The sequence below is a fragment of the Drosophila busckii genome, chromosome 2L (genome assembly GCF_011750605.1).
Source record: "Drosophila busckii strain San Diego stock center, stock number 13000-0081.31 chromosome 2L, ASM1175060v1, whole genome shotgun sequence".
NCBI lineage: Eukaryota > Metazoa > Arthropoda > Insecta > Diptera > Drosophilidae > Drosophila > Drosophila busckii.
Genome location: NC_046604.1, coordinates 3,089,327 through 3,102,549, shown reverse-complemented (window position 1 = coordinate 3,102,549; position 13,223 = coordinate 3,089,327). Strand labels below are relative to the sequence as shown.

The window sequence follows — 13,223 nt, the reverse complement described above, 5'->3', positions numbered from 1 at the left end:
AAACATCAGATAAACAATTTGAAACTTTTCATATAGACGCAGTCGCTAAGCGTCACTGCAATCCTCTAGTCAAAGTGTATCATAAAGTGGGCTGCGTCCAATCTTGTTTTTTATCTGTTCTTTCTAAAACTAAACATAAACAATATCTGTTATTGCATTTCTATTTGTTTTTTCTAAAAATAACCTTAAACATTTCATGTTTAATTAGGTTAGTCTACCGGTTTAGGCAACATATAAATAGTCTGAGCAGCAAGCCAAAGCCCAAAATCCGAAAATGAACGGGCAATTCATTTGGACACTGTTCGCTGTGCTAGCCACAAGTGCTGCCTATAAGCTAGAACCGATTATAACTCCAGGTAATCAATTTAGTAATCAATCTGTCTACTTATCGTCCAACTCTTTCCGTAGGCGTGCCTGCAATCTCTAATCTAACCACTGCACCATTTGTTAAGATCGCCAATGGTTATTATTACTTCGATTTGGGGGAGCAGAAAAATTGGTATGAAGCCTATCATGCCTGTCGGCGAATGGATGCTGAATTGGTTACGTTCGAGACGTTAGAGGAATGGCAAACTATTAATAAATATGCGCTTGAGCATAACTTGACAAAAATTTTTTGGACTTCCGCCACGGATCAAGGACATGAAGGTGTCTATATTTGGTTTACAAATGGCCAAACCATTGTTGGCGGAATGTGGCGTATTGGGAATCCTGATAATAGAGATAATAAGGAGAACTGTATTGAATACAGACCAACTCATGGTGTCAACGATTACGTTTGCGATCACAAAAATAACTTTATTTGTGAGGCAGTTCAGCCTAAGACAGCTTCGTTTGTTATTTGGTGAAATTAATATATAATATAATATACAAATATATATTGTATAATATCAAAGCCTGCACTTGAGAAAAAGTTGAATAAAGAAATTCTAATTATCATTTGAGTACATGCAGCATTATCCAATATAATTCACTCGCTATTCGAATAAATTATTTCATCGCGAGCAAAACTTTACGAATTTGTTAGCCACACACCTTTTATCATTATTATTAATGCGCCAACTTGGACTGCTTGGCGCAGTTTTCAATTCAAGCAAACAATTTCAATATATAGCGAGCGAGAGCCATCTGGGCGAGCTGATAAAGTTTTCATTATGCGTAACGATAAATGATTTATGGCGACTCAGCGCCATTAACGTTTCAAAATCAAAAGCGGTAAAGCAAAATCAAATAGAAGGCAACTATGGAAAATGTATTGAAAATTAAAAGCATGTCAAACAAGCAGCCACAGCAAAAATACAATAAAAATAAGGAGCAGCCAAGAAGGATATAAGAAAAACGGTTAGCAAGCTTGCTGGCCACGCCCACAAGCAAAGCGCACAACTTTTATGCAATAGCAACATTTTATAAAGCAATTTCCCCAGCAGCAGCAGCAGCAGCATCGAAATGCAATGCACGCCTGAAGGACATACGCGACTTGTTACCCCCACTCTATGTGTGTGTGTGTGTGTGTGTCCTGCCAGCTACAAAAAATACTGATATACAATATGTACACAATATAAGGCGTGGCAGGGGGCGGGGGGCAGGCAGCTGTGTGCAGCAGCCATAGAAAGTTTTTCATTTTGCGGTTGACTCTGGAATTTGAAAATGTTGCGCAAGGAGTTTGCCCGAAGGCTCAAACCGACTGTTGCCTGGCGCATATGCGTATGCAGTTGGCAGCATCGAAACTTAAACTGGAGCAAGGACAACGGGAAAGGTGTGCAAGGCAACTTGCATTCCAGCGCTTAAATTCCCAAGCTCACAAGTTAAGCAGCTTACGCATGCAGCCAGATAGAGATAGAGAGCTAAAACTCAAGGTAGCGCTACGATTGCAGGACTCAGCAGGAGTCAGCAGTAGACCCTCAAGTATGCCCAGGAGCAGCAGCGCTAATTAGATTTTAATGAAGATGTTGTCGTCGTCCCAACGCAAACGCAACTCCTTCAACTTCTTCGCTAGTCTGGCAACAATGTTGAGCATAAACGCGCGTGTTTCGATGTGCACTCAAGCGCTGATTTTGCCTTACACATTCCCTTTGACTCTCTCTCACTCTCTCTCTCTCACTCTCTCTCTCTCTCTCTCTCTCTCTCTTTCTCGCTCTCTCTCTAAAAATAGTTTTTGCAGTCAGCTTTTGTGCTGGCAAAAAGTTTTAATGGGCAACGCTCGTTTTATTTTTTGTAGCTGCTTTCTAATTGGCAACATTTGTAAGCTGATAAATAACAATAAATTTAACACACTTAAAAATAACATTCAAGTGCTAGACACTGAGAAAAAATTACAACAAGTAACTGACAAATAATTAAAAATATTTAATTTGTATTTACTTTATTCTTCAATTACTTCAAATGAAATGAAAAAACAAATATATAGTTTAATTTATATTTACGTTTTAGCACAAATTTTATTTAATTAATAAACATTTAGCATAACTCAATTTATTTAAATGTTTATTGACCATGAAAAGATTCTTAATGTTAGTATTTTTATTATTTTAATTAACTGCTGAAGCTTCTGCAAACTTTTCGCTAGCTAGTGCCATTGATTAAATGAAATATTTAATTTTACTTTATGCTGCTGAGCCAAGACGCATGTGCAATGCTCTTTACTGCAACTTGCATTTTATTCAGATTTTTTGGCCATTGTATGGGCATAGTGTATGCCTGACTCTATGTCATGCTCCAAATTTTCGTTGGCAAATGACAACAGCAGACTTAAATATTTGCATAGACAAGCAGCAAGTGCTTTAGTATGTATATATGTTTGTATATATGTTTGTTTGCTACCGGGAGAGGGGGGAGCAGCAATGCTTAAGCCTCAACTTAAATGCATTCCACTGCTCAACACCACAAAAGGCCACCAGCCCATGAAGTAGAGAGTTATACCCAGGACCCAACGCCCACGAGTGCGTCCTTCTGTTAGTCATGCCTTGATTTACGATTGGTCTCTTTGCTGCCCGCCACAACACACACACACACACACACAAACACACACTTAGTTAGCCAAACATACAGTTTTAACCAGCGCCGCACCAATCCCCACCCCCAGCAGCGACTTCAAGCTTTCACCCCAAGCTTTAACAAACGCTGCGTATTTGTCACCAAAAGCCTACACATGATGCAGTTGAAGTCCAAGACCCACAGCTTGAAGCTGAAGTTGAAGCTTCTGAACTGAACTGCTTGAGTTAGCAATTTGCCCTAAAAAGCAAATCGCCAACAATTTGCATTTTGGGTTACACCCAACAATTATAATTGCACACACACAAATACACGCACCCTTGCATATCAAATTTAATTTCTAGTTGGGTAATTGACTGTCAGCCAAAATACCAAACAAAAGAATTAGAAATTAAAGCAAATTAAATTGCAGCGCTGCCAAAGAGCAAAAGAGAGTTAGTCAACTAAAGGATCAAAATAATCAATGACAGTAAAAAAATATATTTAAAAACTTCAATATTTATAATTGTAATTAATAATAAAGGATGGAAATAAAATTATAAATATATTTATAGAAAATCAAAGATTTAATGATATACATTTTTCGGCTTGATCTTGTGAAACCAAATAAATGTTAAAAAATACATTTAAGTAAGCATCAGTGCCATACAAAATTGATGAATATATATTATATACTTATTTATTTTCAAAGTTAGCAACGCAAGTAATTAGAAGTGGCAAAGAATTCGGTTTTAAAGCAAATGAAGAATATATTTTTGGTATTTGGGTACTTCCAGTGACGACTGTACTCTTAAATATGTGCACAAACAACTCAAAAAAAAAAGAGAAGAGCAAGAAGAAGACGAGCAGTAATTTTTTTCCATTTTGTTGTAGCATAATAAAATGTAAAACAAATGTGCCGCAGACGCGAAGCTATGCGAGCGATGCCTAAGAGACAACAAGCAAACAAAATGGCGGCGGCGGCGGCGGCGGTTGCTGAGTGAGTGAGAGAGGAGAGTGTCGCCTACACGTGGCGCAAATTCATTTCAATTGTTTAAACGCCCAGTCAATAATTTAACAAACTTTAGCAACTGCATATATCAGTCAAAATTGTAGCAACAATATTTATGTGATATAAAACGAGCAGGATTAGTAGCTGGAATTCTATTAGCACAAGTTGTGTTACATGTGGATTACAGCAAGGGTGTTAATGTTGCTCCTTAGCTAAGCTGACACACACACATGCACGTTCGTGTGTGTGTGTGTGTGTGTGTGTGAGGCTGTGGGGCATGACAGCACACAAAGTGTTAGACATTTGTGTAGGCAAATGACAGGCATGACAGGCTTATGTGCCACGCGGCGTATGCGTAACGTGCAATAAATAGAGCGCACAGGCAATGAAACGTAACGAAACGAAACGCGCAGCAATGAGACGCAACGTTAGAAGCAGCAGCAGCAGCCAACAGACAAGACAATATTGCAAATGATGATGCCTCTGCTAACGATGATGATGATGAAGTCAATGGAGCTGTTGTTGTTACTTTTTTTCTGTTTTTTTTTTTGGTGGGGGGTGGGCATCATTATCGGCACATCTGCCTTGCCTTGCTGCCCTGCTCCAAGTGCAATGAAATATGGGTCAAAATACAGCTGAAATTGTAAAGCAACAAAAAAATTGCCTGCGCGCATTTCTTTATTATTATTTCAACATTTTTTTGCGCTCTCGCTTGTGCTCGCCGCATTCGCATGCAAATAAATTTAAGCGTTTGCTCATTTTGCACGTAATACAAAACTTTTTAACGCCAAAATGCCAAAAAGAGGAAGAAGAAGAAGCAGAAGGGACAGCGCGTGGCTGCGTCGTTTTTCTTTAAGCTGCTCTATGCGCTTTGCTTATTGCGCTTGTTCGACTTTTTCCTACTTTCCTTTTAAGCCAAACGCGAAAGTAGCTTTAGCAAATTATTTGACTCTTGTGTACTGCTGCTGGCATTCTGTGTGCCAAAAGTAAACTGTGGCACGGCTGAATTGTCAGCTTGATTTAATGCCGCATGACTTCATCAGCTGAACAATTACAACTTAATGCAGCATCGGTAAACGCTTATAGAACAGAAATTAAGTAAGCAATTTAACTATATTGTTGTCAGCCAGTCAGAGAATAAATTGAGTGCTTAATCTAACAGAATAATTTATTGCAGACTTGTAGACAACTAACCAAAATGCATTGAATACAATATACACATTGATGCCACAAATTGCACATATACTAATAAAATGTTAGTTCAGCATTGTAAACTTAATACTTAATACTAAGTCCTACAATTAGCTTTAATCATCTAAACAAACTGCTCTAAATTTGCTCTAATTTGCATATGCAAACAACAAATTCATCATCAATATTAAATTAAATGCACAACTAACAGTTACTGTTAACTTAACATTAGCGCACTCTGTTAAAGTCATTGTACGCTTCTTAGCTTAAGTTTAATTATTTAAATTTCTACTAAGATATCAACAATTGATAATATATGAAATATTTGTTGCCATATCAAATGACCGTAAGCACATACATATATTTATTTTAATATTGACACACAAGTGCATAACTTAAATTTTACCCATGTCAGCAGTTGCTTTTGTAAATTCTTTATCTCTGTCTCGGCATGCCAATAATTTTTAAATACTGCATTAATGCTAAACAAGGCTTACACATGCCACATACAAACATATAGGCGTGCATGTTATGACACGCACACAGAGACAAAAAACTTCCACACGCTGCGTATACTTGATATTTTATTCAATCTGGGCGTAGATTTTTATTATCCTTTTTTCTTTTTGCAGCCTGCACAGAGCGCGGCGTGCGCTTTAAATTAACACAAACAAACATTGTCAGCAGCAGTGGCAAAAACAACAACAAGGCTCTTGACAATTACAGACTCAATGACAGTCACAGGCAGCAAATATATTTGCATTTTAGCAGCTTCAGCTCTGCCCTTTCAGTGTCTCTACTTTTTCGACCCCAACAGCCCCAACTTTGTCTGCCTTACCCCTCTCATTCCCGCTGACTTTTTGCTGAACTAAATACACTCACAGAAAGTATTTTAGTTATATAACTATAAGTTGTTATCTTTAGCGATAAAAACAAATTCTAAACTTTGTAATAAATATCAAAAATTAATATTAACCATTTGTAGAAATACTGTACATTAATTTTATATTTACTGCAGATGCTTGGCGTATACTTATTAAATTTACTTAACAGTTTTGCTTTCGTTTTACTTTGCATTTAATACATAAAGTGTATTGAATATTCTGCATAGCTTTCCAACTACTTTTTATCTCTCTGGTTGTATGTGTGTACACATGAACACACACATATACAGTATACAGTATGTAGTAAAAGCAGACTCACTAACTCATGCACGTCTGATTAAACGCAAAAAATACGCGAATGAGTGCGAGGCAGACTGGCTGAGCCCAACCAACCGCAGTCAACGCAAAGCCAAACAGCCCAGGATTATTATCGCACACAGACGCACACACACACACACACATACTCGAGCATCGGCTCAATTAGCTTTATTTGTGTTTGAATTGTATTAGAGCAGCGTCAACAGCAGCGACAATGGGCTAAAAGTACCAGAAAAATTATAATGACAATCAACAACAAAAACTGTCTGCATATTTATCGATAAGTGGCTATCGCTAGTGGGGAGGCTTAAAGCATTTGTTTAAGCTAAGACCACAACATTTGCCAATGTCAATGAACATATGTAAAAAATAAATGAAGAGACATATGTACTAAGCTTCCAATACTCACACTTTTGATTTCGTTCATTTTGGTGAATTGCCGACCGAATTCCCATAAATCAACGCCAAATTTCAGGGCCCAGTTGCGTACTCTGTAACGAAGAAATAATTAATTAGTAGAGGCTGCATAGGATTTGCCAAATATATGCATTGAATTTATTGATTGAGCGAGCTGTAATTACATTCGAGTATTTTTTCACTTTAGAAAATGAACAATAAATAAAATCAGCTGCAAGCTGTTTTTAAATAAATATGGATATAATATTAAGTTCAGTTCTTTATAATTGATAGAGCTTGAAGGTCAACAGAGTCATAGCACATACAGCTGTTAACCTTATCAAGTATACGCCCTGTGTAAAATAAGTTTATATGAATACTCTTTGAATATTCGATTATACGATTGTAGCTTGAGCTGCTAAACAATGTCACAGCTTAGAAAGTTTGCTTAACAAAATGCAGCGCACGTACACACACACACACACATGGGCACATAAAATCAAAGTCAAAGCAACCACAAAAAAGGCAACGAGTTTTAAAGACCACAAGCTTCAGGAATGAAAGACCCATGCACGTCATCTTGGGGCTGCATGGCCTGGCAAATAAAATGCCGCATTTTGTTTTGCAATTTTTATAGTGTGTGTGTGTTTCTTTTTTTTTTTTTTTGGCAGCTTGAGCACGACAAAACTTGACAATGACTAAGACTACGTGATGGGCAACGTTGCAAGAAAATGACAGCACATCAGCTGGGGGTTGGGGTTAGGATTGGGGCAGCTGCTCTCAGGTACATTTTGCATTGTCGTATGCCATTTGGCGCTGGTTCTTTGAGCACGTTGTATGTATGTCATGCTCAAGTGTCATACACATAAGCCATCGAGAACTAGTTTCTCTGCCTCTGCTGCTGCCTCTGCATTGGGTTTTCACTTTTTACCTGCTTTACGAGCACACGTGTACTCATCTTCAGCTTCAGTAGTAGGTCAATGGGTTTTATGCAATTTGCATCATTGAAAATTGAAATGAATTTGACTGACAAGTTCTCAAGATTTTTGTGCCCTGCACCTACAACAATTGTGAAATTAAAGCTTAAAAAAAAGAGAAGCTATCGATAGTCCGTTGAGCTTAGACTACATTAATTAGCACAATTGTTGCTTTGCTTGTGACAGATCTAATTACAACGCTTGCAGCTTAAGTGTATAAATAAAAGCAGCGCAATAAAAATAAAACAGCAGCAAACAAATAAATAAAACAAACAGAGCGCTAACTACTTATGACAAATGACAGTGAAAGTGCATTAAGCGGTAAAAAGCGCCAAACAACAAAGTTGAGAGCAGGCAGCCATGGCCCATGGCCTGGAGGGAGTGGAGTCCGGAGGGCTGCGTCTGTGGCATTAGTTTGTTTTTTATTTAACTGCATTTAGCATGTCGCACTTGTGCTGCAATTAAGTGGATTTTGTATTTGCATACAATGGCACGACAAGTTAATTTATAAAAATCGTTGGGGCAGGGCACTTAAATGAGAACATAGAGAGAGAGAGAGAGAGAGAGAGAGAAAACAATTCTACTTGTGAGTAGTTATAAGTTCAGTTTAATGTACAAAATTATACTCAACTCCAAGCAGTGCTACCAGTTTAACTGTGCAACATTTTGTTTAATTATTAGCTATCCGCCATAAAACTGACAATTTTGAATATTCCTTTAGCAAATTTACCAACTTTTTTATTATTCGTTTGCATTTTTGCCTTTCCTATATATATTTTTTAAATTGATTGCACAAATTACGATTAAATAGACATCGGAACTCGTACTTAACTCAATTGCTCACTTTTGACGAACTTTTTTTTCGTATCATATAAACTCATTTGATACGCAAGAAAAAAACTGTTCGCAGACTATATAAACTAAATATTTATTGATTTCGAATTTTTTCAGGCAATTTTTAAATCATTTTTAGCAACTTTTATTGCTTAGAAGATTCTGGCAGCACTGATTGGCGGTCTCCTAGACATTTTTGAGTGCGTAAAAGCAGATAAGCAGCTGAGCATAATCAGATATTGATATCTCTGTCTTCCTTGTCTTGCTCGACTCAGAGCGCTTCGACTGCTGAGAGCCGCAACTAAGATGGCGGCGCTGCCTTAAATTACATTGGCGGTCTCTTTGACTTTTGAATGTACGCATGTGTAAAAACAGAGAAGCAACTGAGCAGACGCAGCTATCTCTGTCTTCCTTGCTTGCCAAAGTCGGCTGCGCTGCTTCCATGCATATTTTAAATTGCTCAGAGCGCTTCGACTGCTGAGAGTGTAATACCAAGATGGCGACGCTGCCTTAAATTACATTGGCGGTCTCTTTGACTTTTGAGTGTGCGCATGTGTAAAAACAGAGAAGCAACTGAGCATAATCAGATATTGATATCTCTGTCTTCCTTGTCTTGCTCGACTCAGAGCGCTTCGACTGCTGAGAGTGTAAAACCAAGATGGCGACGCTGCCTTAAATTACATTGGCGGCCTCTATGACTTTTGTATGTGCGCATGTGTAAAAGCAGCAGACGCAGCTATCTCTGTCTTCCTTGCTCGCCTAAGTCGGCTGCGCTGCTTCCATGCATATTTCAAGTTGCTCAGAGCGCTTCGACTGCTGAGAGTGTAAAACCAAGATGGCGACGCTGCCTTAAATTACATTGGCGGCCTCTATGACTTTTGTATGTGCGCATGTGTAAAAGCAGCTAAACAGCTGAGCACACACTGCTCTTGCTATCTTTGTCTTGCTTACTTTGCTATTGATATTGAATTATATGCGCCAATTAAATCCAGCCAGCTGCATATATTAACTTATTTGATAAGCCAAAACAAAAATGGGGCGCAGACTAGCTAAACCATATTTATTGATTTTAATTAATAGCAAGTTTTAGCATTTTGTTTGCTTAGTTAATTCTGGCAGCACTGACTCCAAGCCGTAGAAGAGTCCTTAAAGTAGTCTTTGAACTATCGCTTAGCTAACAAAACCATCAACGATGTTCACTATCGAGTCAATTCAGCAGAACATGGCCAACAAATATATATCTCTGATACACTTAAAGCCAATTCGTCTTTAAATTCAGCCCCATGGCTTGACCATCAAACAAGCCTGTGTGGCCTGTCGAGTAATTATAACAATTAAGGGCAAACTGCTAAGCCAAATGAATGAGTACAAGCGAGCAGCAGCATTAACTGATGAAAGCTGCAGCAAATCGTAACGAATTCACGTAGTACAAGACTTTAAGCACGATTTAGGTCAGTCACATCAAAAGCAATGCCTGGCCATGCTGGTCGACTGCCTAGTACATGGCCCCAAACATAATCGTCAAAAGCTGTGTCCTTAAGGCAACTTTTTGTGCAATTACAATTGTTGTTGTTGTTTTCGTAGCTGGCAGCAAAAGTTGAAATAAATTTAATTGAATTTCTGCAGTGACACGCGCAAAAGCAAATAAACAAAAAAATATATATATGTATGAAAACAACAAGTCCGAAATGAAAATGTTTCAAATTAATGAAATTAATTTTTACGCATGTTTTCGTTCAAAAGTGTCCAAACAATGAGCGTAAATGGAAATTGTCATAAGCTTATAAAATATTTACGTATGTAAGTGGAATTTTATTTATGCAAAGCAAACAGAGAAATAAAGAGAGATAGGAGAAAGAAGAGTAGGCAACGAAATTGAACTAAGTCACAGGCAAATTTTAAAAGCATTTTACCAAATTTTGTTTTAGGCGAAACAAAAAAAAAACTCAATGCTTTATCTAGTTTAAATACAGTGGACATTGGTTAATTAGATATGCTTGACGCCACGACCAATAGTAATTATTTCAGCTTTAAAATAAAAACTAATAGCTGGCACTAATAGGTGTAAATATTATATACTGACAATATTTCAAATTCTTATAATTTCAAATTAGCAAAATTTTATAATTTGATCAGCTATCTTAATTTAAAACTTATACAGCTTTACCCCGTGCTAACTTAGCGAGTGTCCACTGTAAATACGTATGTAGTTACGTATATAAAATCACTTAGCACTGCACTGTCTGTCTGACTTCCATGCTAGTAGTATTTTTTGATTTCCTTTCAACGGACGCCATGAGCTTCATTTGTCTATGTGTGTGTGTGTGTGTGTGTAAATGACAGCCTTGGTTTTGGGTTAATTAGCCCAGAGAGCGTTGCGGTTACGTGACTGGCAACCACCCAGTGTCACAGTCAACCGCACACACATATAAACCCACATATGAACCCACGCGCTCGCTTCCCACACACACAAGTTTACTAATTGTGAAATCCTATTATCCATCAGATACGCACATCAGCGCCAAAATAACACACACACACAGACCTGCTAATGTTAAAAATACTACTGTCATCACCTACACAAAATTAAATAAATTCCTATTTTAATTGTTTTTATAGCTAAGCCTATAAATAAATGGACGCAACTCTTGATTGAATTAATTTATTTATGTTTAATGCTTGTAATCAATTTATTATCTACTTACTCGTTGTGTGGTATATCCTCATCCTGTTCGCTGGCAGCTGCATCGATTTGATATTGAAATATAAAGATGCCCAGCACAATTGCCAGCAAGCAACTTAAATGTTTACACTCCATGTTTATGTTGTTTAAGTATTCAATTTTTCAAAGTTAATTTTTGTCTTTTTTTTTTTTGGTTCAGTAAACTTGTTAATTGATTTATTAAATTTGCTATTATTAAACGCCCAATTGTTTAATGTCCTTTATTTATTTTGTTCAAGTGCCTTTGCTTACAAAGTTGACAACAATTTGTCGTGAATTTTTGTCGAGTGTTCAACATTTTTGCATATAGTAGTGCTATTGTTACTTTCGATGTCCTTCACTGCAATTAAAGTAAAGTTTGTAAAAGATTGTTAAAAGCAGTTGAAATTTCAGCAATTAAAATATTCTAGATATGTATTGTGTTTTTATTTTAACTTTTCACAATATTTCGCATTGTTTATTTATCGTTGTATTAGAATAAGAGAATAAGCGTACGTTGAGCTTGAGTTGTAAGTTCATTTGACTAGTTTCTTCTATTAATTAAGCTTCAATTTCGGGCATTGATATGCTTATCAAATTTCTAGCTCAGCTGAACAAAGTTTATTAGGAAAAATCAAAGCCTTAGAAGTTTCACCAAGAAAGAATAAAAATGCTAAGCTTAAGAACAAACACTTACAGCAACTTTTTCAATTCATTAGAAAAGCCAAAGAGCAATAAAGCAACTCGACTGCTAGAAACCCAAACCATTGAGACCGATAAGGTCAAGGCCCCGTTAGTACAGTAAACACTTTATGTAAGCATTAGCATTAGCAACTTTTTGTTTTCATAATTGCTATACAAACAACGCCAATATTATGCATTTAAAATTTTATTTAGCAGTAAAAATGCTAGAAGAAAAACATAGATTGACAAATTAATTTAAATCTGGGAATTGGAATTACTGCCGCATCCAATGAAATGCTAAAAATACTTAACTAATAAGTTTTTATACAAAAAATTGATGCTTATGTTTAAGTCCCAAAACTGATTTATCCTAATAGTAAAAATAGAGTATTTTAATATTTTATAAATTAAGAAAAGTAAAGTCTAATAAGCGCATAATTCCAATTAACAAACTTGTTAATTCTTCTAAGCATTGCAATGTTTGAATTTACTTAGTTTTATACATAAGTATATATCCAATTGAACTCAATTCCGCTGCTATATTGTATATATGCTGTTTTGATAATTATGCATTAAAATGTATCTTTGGGTATGGAGGATGGCAATGCGCCTACGATTTACCAATTGCAATGGGCATTTATCAAAAGGCGCATGTGACCTAGAAATGCGTTAACAACACATATACGCATAAACATATCGAGCATATAATCCCACACACACACACACACACACATACAGCTATGCATATACATAATGCGAAAGTTATGCTCTGGTTTCGAAGTCGAATCAGCGGCACATGCGCAGTAGTTAAGGCGGTCCATTCAGTGCCATGAGTGTCCACGAGTGCTGCAACGGCTTTTTGTATGAGCATGCCACCCCCTAAAATGGGCGCACATTGCTGTACATTGTGCGAGTCTTGCTCTATGTGTATGTGTGTGTTTGTGTCCCCAAGGATATCGCGTAATAATTTTCATCAAACATGGCGCGCAAGCCTTTACGGCCCGGCCCGCACATAACTTCACAACTCAACCCCAAGCGCACACATCAAGCGCATCCGCATGAAATAAAGACAATTTATTGTGACCGATACGCATACGTACATACATGCACACAAGTATTTATATATTTATACATATACATATATATGCTTATATAGAGCAGCAGTTTCACACGCTTTTTGTGCGCGCTTCTAGTTCTTTTCATATGCAAACAAATTCGCACACTCTGTATATATCTATATCTATATGTATATTATT

The 13,223-nt window shown here is 37.0% G+C and overlaps 1 protein-coding gene across 3 annotated transcripts in view; it reads right to left on the bottom strand.

Moving 5' to 3' along the window:
• Positions 1-13,223, bottom strand: part of LOC108607906 (voltage-dependent calcium channel subunit alpha-2/delta-3) — a 41,022-nt gene that overhangs the window by 24,674 nt on the left and 3,125 nt on the right. The window contains exons 2-3 of one of the 3 annotated variants that reach the window (XM_017999018.2): positions 11,288-11,644; positions 6,785-6,866 (exon numbers count right to left, since the gene is read on the bottom strand). In XM_017999018.2, the coding sequence (XP_017854507.1) occupies positions 6,785-6,866; positions 11,288-11,400 (195 nt within the window). In that variant the 5' untranslated portion in view covers positions 11,401-11,644. Of the gene's footprint in view, positions 1-6,784; positions 6,867-11,287; positions 11,645-13,223 lie in introns of those variants that run through there. The other 2 variants (XM_017999016.2, XM_017999017.2) reach the window with 2 other exon arrangements.